At 42.5% G+C, this 12,490-nt stretch overlaps 1 protein-coding gene and 1 long non-coding RNA gene across 2 annotated transcripts; both read left to right on the forward strand.

Moving 5' to 3' along the window:
* The first annotated feature begins 3,148 nt into the window (after positions 1-3,148).
* LOC138425330 (uncharacterized) lies at positions 3,149-7,098 on the forward strand. Its single transcript, XR_011251173.1, has 2 exons — positions 3,149-3,258; positions 5,211-7,098. It is a non-coding gene; the product is annotated as an uncharacterized lncRNA (long non-coding RNA).
* A 1,890-nt stretch (positions 7,099-8,988) lies between these two features.
* On the forward strand, positions 8,989-11,378 carry C20H6orf52 (chromosome 20 C6orf52 homolog). The gene is made up of 6 exons (XM_069562780.1): positions 8,989-9,059; positions 9,271-9,460; positions 9,714-9,851; positions 10,160-10,210; positions 10,427-10,472; positions 11,083-11,378. Exons 1-6 carry the CDS (start codon positions 8,989-8,991, stop codon positions 11,238-11,240), a joined length of 654 nt encoding a protein of 217 aa, XP_069418881.1. The 3' UTR covers positions 11,241-11,378.
* The last annotated feature ends 1,112 nt before the right edge of the window (positions 11,379-12,490 follow it).

Consider the following 12,490-nt stretch of genomic DNA (forward strand, 5'->3'; position numbering starts at 1 on the left):
ATCTATAAAGGACAATAAATTGAAGTACCAAAAAAAAGGAGACACAGCTGTAATTCCTTCACTTTGCTAGTTATGTTATTATGTCACAAATTGTTTTACTTTTTAAATTCTTTTCTTGTATCTTGCTTGTTCTTCTGGTGGCTTTTCTATCAAAGAACCACTAAATCAGAGGAGTGTGAGTTGGTGTAGGGGTGTCCTCTGGGCATGGGATGAAGTAAGGAGGACATTTCTTGAAGTCTAATTTTCCTTTTAAATATATGACTCTTTGCATATCTTTATTTAGGGGGAAGTGGTAGTCTCTCATGCAAAAAGAAAAGAAACACTGAATAAAACTGTTTCCAAATCATGTGCTCTATGTATTTTGTTGCTTCAGAAACGCCCCCCCAGGTGCCACACCTCATTACCCCAGTGAAATTTCAAATGCTGTTTGTAAAGAATTAGCATTCATTTGAAATTTTTAACATATCATGATAACAGGGTTATTATAGTCAGCATCTATTACTGTGCTTGTCAATTACAATCTGGTACATGAATTGTCACACTTTACCTGCTTAAGTATCTGTCACATTTTGTTTTTAATTAAGTTTTATTGGAGTGAAGTACAGTAAAGTCACATTTTAGAGAAGAGCCTTGTGGCTTAAGAGTCTTTTGCTGCAACCAGGAGACGTTTAGAATAGCGTGAAAACCGCAGTGCACGCGACATAAGCATAAAATGGTTTTTCCTCCTCTTATTTTTTTAATTGTAAAAAGTTAGTGGAGCCAGGCATAGAGCTTAGAAGACTATAAAGCATCTGGTCCTGGGGCTCCTAATGTGGGAGAATTGATGGGTAAGTTTTGGGGCTTGTCAGTGCCCTGAAATTATACGCAGAATTGTATGTGTACGTTTATGGAAGACAGCATTCATAGGATTTCATCACATTTTCAAAAAGATTAATGCCTCTAAAGCTGGTCTGAGGATATAAATGGAGAAGTAGGTCCAAGACACTCTCAAAACCACACAGCTCGGTAGCAGTAGACTCTGGTGTTGCTGCTGCTTTTCTCTTCTCCTTGGGCTCCAGTGTTGTCTCTTAATGAAGAAGAAAAGTGGTTTTTCTCTGCCTAAAAAAACACACACAATGCAATGTACATCTGCTCAAATGGATTCAAACAGCATACTTCCTGCCAAGCCTCCTGTTCTCTTTCCAAACAGAGGGTGGAAAAAGCCATTCAGTCTCATTCTCAGAAAACTGCAGTTGCCAAGAAACCACCAACCCTTCCACAATAGGGCTTAACTCTAAAGTACAACCGGGTTTCTAGTTTTGCATTTATATTATTGATAGAAAAGCTTTTTGCACTTGAGCCAGGCATTGATTTATTCATTCATTTAACCAGTGTTAAGTAAGCACTTGGCTTTGTTTGGTTTGCTAAAGAAAAAAAGCCAGTCTTCGTTTTGCAGGGTGGGTGAGGGTGGTTAGAAGGTCAATATACCGAGCTAAAAGCAGGATACAGTGGAGAGAAATTGGCCTTGTTAGAAATCTCATGTGCGTCTAATGTTGCTGCTCTGTTACCCTCCTTTCACAGTGTCATAGGTAGCAAGTCTGTTAAATTTGAGGACTGCAGAGATTGTGTGTGCTTGTATTCTCAGAGGACTTTGATCTCTGCATGTAGAGCTCGGAGACAGAGAAAGTGGGCTACTTTCCCTAGACCCAGACCTGAAAGAAATTTGTTTCACCTGCTTCATGAGAATAATCCAGGTGAACTATGGGAGGTTTGCATTTGAAACTGTTAGAGATCAAAGCAATATTTGTGAACTCTTTCTTGTCACCATCATCTAAAATTCTGCCTGAATGTCCATCTTCATCTCTGGAGTCTTGCTCATAGCATCTGGCCCCTGCCATCTTCCTGGGTGGATGCAACATGCCTTATAGACTGCCTCGCAAATCCCAGCCTTCTTACCACCATATCACGAAGGGTCAGCTCCCTCATTCCTTTCCCACTACAGCTCCATCTCTCACTCATAGCCAAAATTCTCATTGTCTTTTTTAAAAAGTCCAAAATAAGGAAAAGATATAATGCTTTTCTGAAAGAATCTTAACTGATAACATGAAATTTTACTTCTAAGCTGCTACAATATTTAAGAATTTTTTTTCTAAAAAAGACAATAAACTGTGAATACAGCAAAAAAAAAAAAAAAAAAGCAGGCTCACAGATAACAGAACAAACCAGTGCTACCAGTGTGTGTTGGGTGGGGTCTGGGGGCAGGGGAGGTACAAACTGTTGGGTGTAAGACTGGCTCAAGGATGTACTGTAGAACATGGAATATAGCTGTAATAGCTGTTAATGGAAAATAACCTTCAAAATGGTATAAAAAATTTTAGGGAATTATTATTTTTTAATGTTTCTTTCCATTTTGCACTCCTTGCCGCCAGTTCTAGGTAACGATGCCCATTGCTGCTCCTCTGCTCAGCTGTATCTGAGTCTTTGCAGCCCCATGGACTGTAGTCCCCCAGGCCCTCCATCCGTGGGATTCTCCAGGCAAGAATACTGGAGTGGGTAGCTATCAGGAAGCATTTAACAGGAGGCTTCCTGTGTGCTGTTTTGGATCTGTCAGGAATTCTCTGTTTCTTATTAATTCCTGAGTATTCAGGAGTTGAGAGGCAAGCCTCTCCTGGGGCTGAGGAATCCAGGCATTTCCTTTGTTAGTTTTTCTACTCGGTGATAAGTGCCCTCTTCCTTAAAGTGGTTATTTACAACTCTCTCTCTCTCTCTTTAATACGGATCGTCTGTGTTTTGTAAGTCTGGAATTTTAATCTTTATCTTTGCTGAGAATAACTACAGTATATACGCCCACACCATGTTGATTAAAACACCTTTGCTCCATCAGAGCTCTGGTCCCTGTGTCTTGCTTTCTCTCTCTCTCTCCCTCCCTCTCTCTCTCTCTCTCTCTCTTTCTCTCTCAGGCTATTTCTTTGGAGCGCAGAGGCTCTCTGAGTTCACTTTCCTGCCTGGACTTCTAAGACCCTCTTGAGAAGGCGCTCTGCGCCTTCACCCCATCGAAAGGGCGCCTGAGGCCTCTGTGAACAGAGCAAGCCCCATGCCAGGGACTTTATTGGCTTTCTGCGTAAACCAAGGAATATCAGCCTCTTTCTTTCTTATCGGTTGACTCCAGGCCACCAGGTTCTGGTCCATTAAAGGACCTCAACAAGTGGCGCCCAGAACAGGAGCTTGGTACACGTATGCAGATTCGGACAAGAGTGACCCCAGGGCCTATTGAGGCCGGTAAGTACTAAGACATGGGTAAAGCAGCTGGAAAGCCCCATTACTTTTCTACTTTACTTCATCACTTATTTAAAGTTCAGGGACTTAATGTAACGTATGCTGATTTTTTAGCTAGATTACAAACTGCAATTTCCCGTACTGTAATTGGAGAAGAAGCCAAAAGGCAACTAGAGAAATTACTTGCCTATGAAAATGCAAATCAGGAATGTCAAAAAGCTATAGCTCCAATTCATGAGACAGGGACTATTACTGGTTATTTGAAGCCTTGTCGAAATATAAAATTAGAAACTGAAAAGATGCAAATGCTAGCTGAAACAATGGTTGCTGCCCTAAGAAAAGGAAATGAAGGATGCTTTACATCTGGAAATAACCGTTTCAAAAGGGACTGCCCTAAGAAAGCAGAAAAAAAAAAAAAGAAAAAATATAGAAATAAAAAACCTTCAAAAATCTGTCCTCGCTGCCATAGAGGAATACAGTGGGCCAAAGATTGTAAATCTAAATTTGATATTAAAGGGAAACCTATTCCGAGAAACTCCAAACAGGGGACCCCCCCCAGATCCCCTTCAACAAAAACCTGGGGCAAATTCCAGCTTTTCCCTCAAACACTCAACATCTGGCAGTGCTGCCATCGATATACCAGCTTTGTTTTTAGATAATATGAAGTTAATGAGCCATATTTAAATTAAAATTCATGTGAACTGAAAAATAATAATATGTTTATTTAAATATAAATATTTAAATATAATTGCTAATCTAATTAAGACATCTTAAGTCATCAACATTATATAATACTTTTATTATGCTTAGGTTTAAGGTGAACTAAATTTGTCAACAAAAAGGTAACTCTTTATATATATGTAATATATAAATAAAAACTTAGATAAACTTAAAAAGAATTATATTTTAAATAGAATAATCTATTATAAAATCTCTTAGGATTGGTATAACTTAAATTTCTAGAGCTGTACTAAACTAAATAATAAAAGTTTATTAAATAACTAGGTCATTTCCAAATAAGATTTTAAAACATTAATTACTAAACATTAACTTCCTCTTACAAAAAGTTTTTTACATAAAAACTAAAGAGATTTTAAACTATTAATAAATATATAATGTATAATATATATAATGAATATATATTATGATATAATAAATATACTCACCAATCTATAAAATGCTAATATACAAGACACTTCATAGTTGCTAAAAAAAGGTAAGATATATGCTTTTAATAAAAAGATACAAGATATGACAAACTCAGATATACATTCCACATTTTTCCTAGGGGCCACTGCTCATTTAACAAACAATACAATTATTAAAATAACTTGGAAGAATGACGAGCCTACTTGGACAGAGCAGTGTGGCCCCTCAGGAAAGAGAAATTGCATGCGGCTAAGGAACTTATAGATACACAACTAGAATTAAAGCATATTGAGGACTCTTGTTCTTGGAACTCTCCTATTTTTGTTATTTAAAAAAATCTAACAAATGGCACCTCCTAACATACCTCTACCCATCACACAAGGTGTTAAGCCTCACAGTTTACAACCTAATGCTTTTATTTGGGCCATACCTCTTCGCGGTGAGGCTACACAAAACGTTATAACTCACTTATTAACTTGTTTTACAGTAATGGGAACTCCTAGTTCCATAAAAACAGGCAATGGCCGTGCCTATATTTCTAGACACTTTTAACAATTTTTACAATATTTTTCTATTAAACATATTACAGGTATTCCTTATAACCCACAGGCACAAGACAGTCAAACAAACACATCACACACTAAAGTTACAAATAAAAAAATTTAGAAAGGGAGAATACATAAGGTTCACTACTGCCTTCCTTACCTAAAGCAGACTTTACTAGATTCCAACATAAGACATTTTCTAAACCTATAACTATCGTTAATACAGCTTTATTTGTTTTAATTTTTTTTTAACCTCTTCAGAAGATTTGACCCAAGGAGGCCCCTAGCATCCAAAATGGAGATGAAACAACAAGAACCCCAGGAAGAAGAAATTCCAAAATGGGCTATGTCTGCTTTAAAGATCTCCAGAAAGCACCGCCCTCGGTGGCATCACCCTTATGATCTCCCCACTTGGGGACAAATGAAAACCCTTGCTAATTGAGCTGAAAATTTGGTCTCTGAACAGGGATTGCCTTGGAGTCCTGAATACATTCTGGCAATGCTCAGTCTTTTGGCCTGTACATCCCTTTGCTCGAGCTCGACTAATCCCCAGCTCCCCTCTATTACAGCTGGTCGAATGGACAGAGAGAGAACCAATCGTTTCAGCTAATGACTCTATACTTATGCCCCCTCCCTAGTACGAGCAGGAGCCATCACACCCTGGGGAGGAAGGAAAACTCATTAACATCTCTTTAGGCTATGAAGTCTTTCGCCTGTGCATGGGCCCAGCAGTACTATGCATAAACATCGGCGGACAAACGGGTTTTAATCCTGCCTCCAAAAGAAGCCCTTCAGATGTTGCTTGGGTTATTTACCATGAACCAGGACTTCCCTGGTGGCTCAGACGGCGAAGCGTCTGCCTACAATGCAGGAGACCTGGGTTCAATCCCTGGGTCGGGAAGATCTCCTGGAGAAGGAAATGGCAACCCACTCCAGTATTCTTGCCTGGAAAATCCCATGGATGGAGGAGCCTGGTGTGCCACAGTTCATGGGGTCACAGAGTCGGACACGACTGAGCAATTTTACTCAGTTACGTTTACACTTACTGAAATGTTAGGGAAAGAACAAAACACATCATAGAAAAGTTTACTAATGAAACATTATCATGCCAAAGGACTTGGCTGGCTTGACAGTGGAATGGCACCCCCTCCTCCTCAAACCATCCTGGATAAACAAATTGCGCCTGAACAATGGGACATTTGGAAACTTGCTGTGAACACCAGAAAAATCTGGAACTTGGACCGGACATTTCACAGAGACCTGTCGTGGTCTTAGTAACTATTTCTTTTGCTGTAATCGGCCATACTTTATACAAGCCTGTGTCCCACTCCCTTTTGTTATAGCCATAGGAAATTTACAATTTAATAAGACTTTATGTTCTATTACTTGCATTAATTGCAAACTATATACTTGTCTTTTTTAGCTACTCAATCTTGTGTTGCGCCTGTTCAATTCAATCATAGTGCCTACAACTGGGTACAAATCAAATTTCATTGACAAAGTATACATGATAATGCCTCTCTGAATGTACATTTACTGCAAAAAGGAAATCTTTAAAACTTTTTCTAAAAGTCTGCCCTCTTCCCCTAATTTGAAAACTTTAGCTGAACAAATTATCCGGGCTAGACCCACGAGGGTGGTTTCAAAGTATTACCCACAGTATTGGGTCTGGAACTGTAAACTTTGGTGATTGTCTTGAGAATTGTATTTGTTGTTTACCATTGACTTTCTATAAGGTTGGTTAATGCTAACCAAACTCATTGGGTTGGGACCTTTTAATTTTGATGAGTATAGTAAAATAGGAGGAATTGTCAGGAAGCATTTAACAGGAGGCTTCCTGTGTGCTGTTTTGGATCTGTCAGGAATTCTCTGTTCTTATGAATTCCTGAATATTCAGGAATTAAGAGGAGAGGCAAGCTTCTTCCAGGGGTTGAGGAATCCAGGCATTTCCTTCGTTAGTTTTTCTATACGGTGATAAGTACCCTCTTCCTTTTTATGAACCATCCAGTAAAAGTGATTATTTACAACTCTCTCTTTAATATGGATCGCCTATGTTTTGTAAGTCTGGAATTTTAATCTTTATCTTTGCTGAGAATAACTACAGTGTATATGCCCACACCATGTTGATTAAAACACCTTTGCTCCATCAGAGCTTTGGTCCCTGTGTCTCACTTGCACACTCTCTCTCTCTCAGGCTATTTCTTTGGAGCGCAGAGGCTCTCTGAGTTCACTTTCCTGCCCGGGCTTCTAAGACCCTCTCAAGAAGGCGCTCTGTGCCTTCACCCCATCGAGAGGGCGCCTGAGGCCTCCGCGAACAGAGCAAGCCCCGTGTCAGGGACTGTTGGCTTTCTGCCTAACCTCTTTCTCTCTCCTTTACTTTCTTATCGGTCAACTCCAGACCACCAGGTTCTGGTCCATTAAAGGACCTCAACAGGTAATCATTTCCTTCTCCAGGGGATCTTCCCAACCCAGGGATTGAACCCATATCTTGGGCATTACAGGCAGATTCTTTAGCCCTGAGCCATCATGGAAGCCCCAAGAATTATTTTTAATTTCATGTAATTTACAGTAGTGGCTTAAACAAGAGATTTCCTTAAGACAAAGGCTTTTGGAGGCAGGTTGGTCCAGTGCTGGTACAGGGAGTCTCCAGTCATCAGGGACCCTGACCTGTTTGCTCTTTAAGATCCTGTGTTTGGTTGTGTGACTTCCCCTTTGATATCACCTCATAGGCCAGGAGAGATGCAGAGTTCTTTTGGTTTCATCCATCACATCTGTAATCTCAGCTCTCGACCTGTGAGAAGGGCAGAAAACGACAGCAAAAAACACCTTCCAGCTAAGCAGACTCCCTCTGCCCACAAAGCTTTCCTCAACCCCCTTGTGATAGTGCTGCTGCTGCTAAGTCACTATTTACATCTTATTGGCACCCCACTCCAGTACTCTTGCCTGGAAAATCCCATGGATGGAGGAGCCTGGTAGACTGCAGTCCATGGGGCCGCTAGAGTCAGACACAACTGAGTGACTTCACTTTCACTTTTCACTTTCTCGCATTGGAGAAGGAAATGGCAACCCACTCCAGTGTTCTTGCCTGGAGAATCTCAGGGATGGGGGAGCCTGGGGGGCTGCTGTCTGGGGTCGCACAGAGTCGGGCACAACTGAAGTGACTTAGCAGCAGCAGCAGCAGCAGCAGCAGCAGCAGCAGCAGCAGCAGCTCGACTTTGGCCACCTGGCCACAAGGCACATTGCTACTTTCAAATAAAATCTAGGTTCTATTATTAAGGAAGAAAAGGAAACTGGATATTGGGTGGCCCCTAACTGTGTGTGCACAGCTGCTAATCAATAACATCTCCCTTGAACACACAGGGAAATTAAATTACTAGAGTATAAGTTCCACTGTGGCACCGATGCCGGGCACCTGTGTTGTGTGTAGGAGGGGCTCAGTAAATGATGGGTGGATGGTTGAACGACTAGAATTCATCATGATGATCATTTTTCACATTACAGGTAAATAGAAACTACAGTAAACATTTGAATGGGGCTTCCCAGGTGGCCCTAGTGGTAAAGAACCCACCTGCCAATGCAGCTTTTCTTTGTCTTTGTCTTAAGTCTTTGTCTTTGTCTTAAGCTTTTAATGATTAAAAGTGGCTCCCTTACACACTATTGTGGGGGGCTGGAGACTTCTGTGTGCTTCACAGTTGCCCACCACACACTCCCTTACTGCCCCACCCTCCCAACCTCCCCTTTCCGACGGCTTCCCGGGGTCTGACAGTTGGGGGAGGAGGTGGGCAGCTCAAAGCCCACCCCACAGTTTGCAGGGGCTCCTCCAGGTGACTCCAATACACTCCTGCCCGTCCGCACCCAGTCCTTAACCCACCTGAAAGTTAAAGAATTAATTACCTGGCAGGAATGATCACTGCAGGTATTTCTGAGGCAGCTGGAAGTGCTGTTTGTGGGCTTGAGAGGGTTTAGACCAAGGGCTGGGATTTTTGATGTGGGGTTTAAAACTGTGGATTCCCAGTCATTTTATCAAGGGTCTGGATAAATGGCTGGACAGGAGAGTTTTGCAGGTTTGGGCTCAACTCAACAGGATACTTATTACTGGTATTGGCAAAGGTGTGCCGATTTTTCCTGTTCCGAATGAAAAGGCTGATAGTATTCTGTTTCGTAACACAGTTTGGCAATTGACAAACTACTGCTGTGAAAATAGGTGTTCTTAGTGAAAGCGGACACCCTCCTTACTTAGAGAAAGAAGGATCGAGTCCTGGGGCTTTGAGCGATTCTGCCTTGGCTGTTGATGTCCTACCCTTCTCCCTGCTGCTCTTAGAGTGAAGCCAGACTTCCCGTCCTGCCAGCCTCACCCCTTTGGCATCCGGTACGGCAGCCAGTACGAGCAACAGCAGGGTGGTTACCCTCCTGGCTACAGCTCTGGCCGCGGGGCAGGTGGAAATGGACCCAACATTTATTCTGCATATGAGACCTCTGGACACCCTGCTGAGACTTCGCTTCTGCCCAAGGTATCTCTCCCTGGCATAGATACTGCGTTGGGCGCATGTCCGGTATGGGGACGTCTCTTTCCTTTCTCCATGCCCTTGAGAAATCCCCTCGAATTTCCCTCAGCCTTGGACTCTGCACCCTAATATGTGTGTGTGCTGTGCTTAGTCGTGTCCGACTCTTTCTGGACCCCATGGACTGTAGCCCGCCAGGCTCCTCTGTCCGTGGGATTCTCCGGGCAAGAATACTGGAGTGGGATGTCATTCCTGTCTCCAGGGATCTTCCCGCCCCAGGGATCGAGCCCAGGTGTCCTGCATAGTGAGCAGATGCTGTACTGCTGAGCCACCGGTGCCTGTAGAGAGGAATGGTACTAACTTACGCTGCCCCTGGAGAGCCCATGGAGTCTGGAGTAACTAACCAAGATCTGTTTGGGGGCTGCTTCCGGAATTTACATCTTTCCTTACCTGAGAAGATGATGGATTGGTTTGCTTTTCTGTAGCCTCTGTGTTTCCTCAGCAGGTACCGTCTGGTCCTTAGCTGAGCCGCGGGGTTGGGATGGGATTGGAAGGCCACGAGGGCTATGTGCCCATGGAGACTGCAGATTGTCACCTGGAAAGAAGGGCAGAGCTCCGGGTGCAGGTTTGGGTGCAGGGATTGTGGAGTCTGATGCCAGGGTCCCTGAGGTCTGGTTCCTTCTCCCTAGACCCCAGGGGGCCACTTAGATCCCTGAAACTTCAGAGAAGGCAGGCGCCTTTGACCAGCGCTCCTCCCGTGTGAGTTTTCTTCTATGGGCTCGGCTCAGCTGTTGCATAATTGTAATATTTTGTCATTTAAAGGCTCTTTTAATCAAAATTCAAAATAAAATTTGATCAAAAGGGATTTTAGTCTTGTAGATATTATTTTTGAGAGCTAAATTCTTCCAGGAAAGTGTCAATAGCAACCCTTTAAGTAAAAAGAAATTTTTTTTAACATACTGATTTTCATTGTAGGAAGCCACATCTCTAGCTCAAAACCAAGATGAAGATTCACTAGAAGGTAACAGAAGCCTTATGTTTAGTTGAAAACAAAACTAACCCTTTTTCCAGGTCCCTCATTCTCTGAGCTGGCTATAAACGAAGAGATCCTACCAGAAAATTCCAACGTAGGTCTCCCTCCCTCGGTTTCTGAATTAATTGTTATAAACCATTTCTTCGTTTCTATCAGTCTGCTAATTGAACAGATAAAGCAGCATGTTTATTTGTCAGAGCCCTGTCTTAAGGATCTGGTCCTGGCTTGTCCTTGGGGTCACATTCACCCAGGTCCTCAAGCTAGAAACTCTAGACTCGCCTCCCACCCTTCCTCTCTCTTCTGCTCCAAGTTGAATGCGTTTCCGAGTACTGTCCCTTTGTCTCCAAATTCTCTCTTAATTCTGTCCTTTTTCTCCATTTCTCCCACCATCTACTCATTGAATCCAGTAGCACTGCTCTTGTAGCTTCAGTTTCTATTTTTAAAGTCTTATCGAAAGGAAACACGCAATTTAAAAAACCAACATTAAATATCTGCACTATTTCCTGCTGATGTTTTTTAAAAGCTCTAGTTTTAAGCCATTTCTAATGTGTCCTGTGAAACTCTATTTTTCTCCTGTATGTATTATTGGCTTCTGCAGATCCAAATCTCCACTTGAATATTGAGGAACTCAACAAAGAGTTTATGGTGAAAAGTGAAGAGCTCTACCAGTCTCTCATGAATTGCCACTGGCAGCCTCTTGATACTGTGCACTCAGAAATCCCAGACAAGAACCCCCAAGAGCAAGATGCTCATTAAGCTCCCCAACTATCATATTCGTTGTGTCTTGTTTTGTTTTTGTTAAAAAAAAAGTTCTCCCAGGATGGCACTGGATTGTGTATATAAATACAGATTCTTGAGAGACTGTAATGTAAATAAACTTTAGCAGCACGTTCATTTCTGGAAGTGTGTTGTATTATGTGGGTGCCAGCAGAGGTCACATCCAGCTTCTTTGGTGACTCTGGGAAAGAATCCACCTGCCAGTGCAGGAGACTCAAGTTCCATCCCTGGGTCGGGAAGATCCCCTGGAGAAGGAAATGGCAACCCACTCCAGTATTCTTGGCTGGAGAATCCCGTGGACAGAGCAGCCTGGCGGGCTATAGTCCATGGGGGTCACAAAAGTGTTGGACAAGAGTTAGCAACTAAACTAACAACAAAGAAGAGAGGCCACAGAACTATCAAGTTAGACCAGGCTGCACCATAAGACACTTGAAAATATGTGTCCTAAAACAACATTGTAAATCAACTATATTTCAATTGTAAATCAGCTATAAAACAACATTGTAAATCAACTATATAAAACTATATGAAAAAAAAGAAGGTAATAGATTTAATATGACATGGGCCTGACCTAAACTGACAGTGGCATTAGCTACTCTGATATATTGAGTGATTTGCTGCTTTCTTCTGTTCACAAACAGTGCAAGCCTTCTTGCCTGCATCTGGTGTAGAAAAAGGTAGATTAGAACCAGAAGTTTGATCTCCATCGCCAGACCCTCAGGCTCTCTTACGAGAGCACTAGGTGATAGAAGACAGTGGAGGCACTTGCCACAGTTGAGTCCTCAACATGGAAAAAGTGTGCTTGATCAAAACAGCCTGTCAGCCTTCTGAGACAGAGCACCTGGGCCCCCAGTGATACCACTGTGCAACTTCAATGCATGGGTTGATAAGCGCTTTCACTCTGGGGGTTTACTCTGGCAAAACACTTCCACCATCATGCCAAGAAACCCACTCAAACCTAAAGATTAGAGGTCATGTGGAGGGGAACTGAGGCGCCCCAGTAAACAGCCAACCCACAGCCTCACTCACCTGACATCTTGGACTGTCCGCTGAATGTAACCCTGGATTGATCCCAGGAGAGACCAGCAGGAGAGCCCAGCCCCTAGAGTTGATCGTGTTTTACACGCCAGCCAGGAGAATCCCACGCACATAGGAGCCTGGTGGGCTACAGTCCATGGGGTCACAAAGAGTCGAATATGACTAAGCACACAGAAAGATAATACTATGAT

This window comes from Ovis canadensis, chromosome 20 (assembly GCF_042477335.2).
Source record: "Ovis canadensis isolate MfBH-ARS-UI-01 breed Bighorn chromosome 20, ARS-UI_OviCan_v2, whole genome shotgun sequence".
Classification (NCBI taxonomy): domain Eukaryota; kingdom Metazoa; phylum Chordata; class Mammalia; order Artiodactyla; family Bovidae; genus Ovis; species Ovis canadensis.

Coding starts and splice junctions, on each gene's coding strand:
- C20H6orf52 (XM_069562780.1), top strand. CDS start 8,989: ATGGCTGGACAGGAGAGTTTTGCAGGTTTGGGCTCAACTCAACAGGAT. Junction 9,060..9,270: donor TATTACTGGTATTGGCAAAG/GTGTGCCGATTT, acceptor TGCTGCTCTTAG/AGTGAAGCCAGACTTCCCGT. Junction 10,211..10,426: donor TTGACCAGCGCTCCTCCCGT/GTGAGTTTTCTT, acceptor TTTTCATTGTAG/GAAGCCACATCTCTAGCTCA.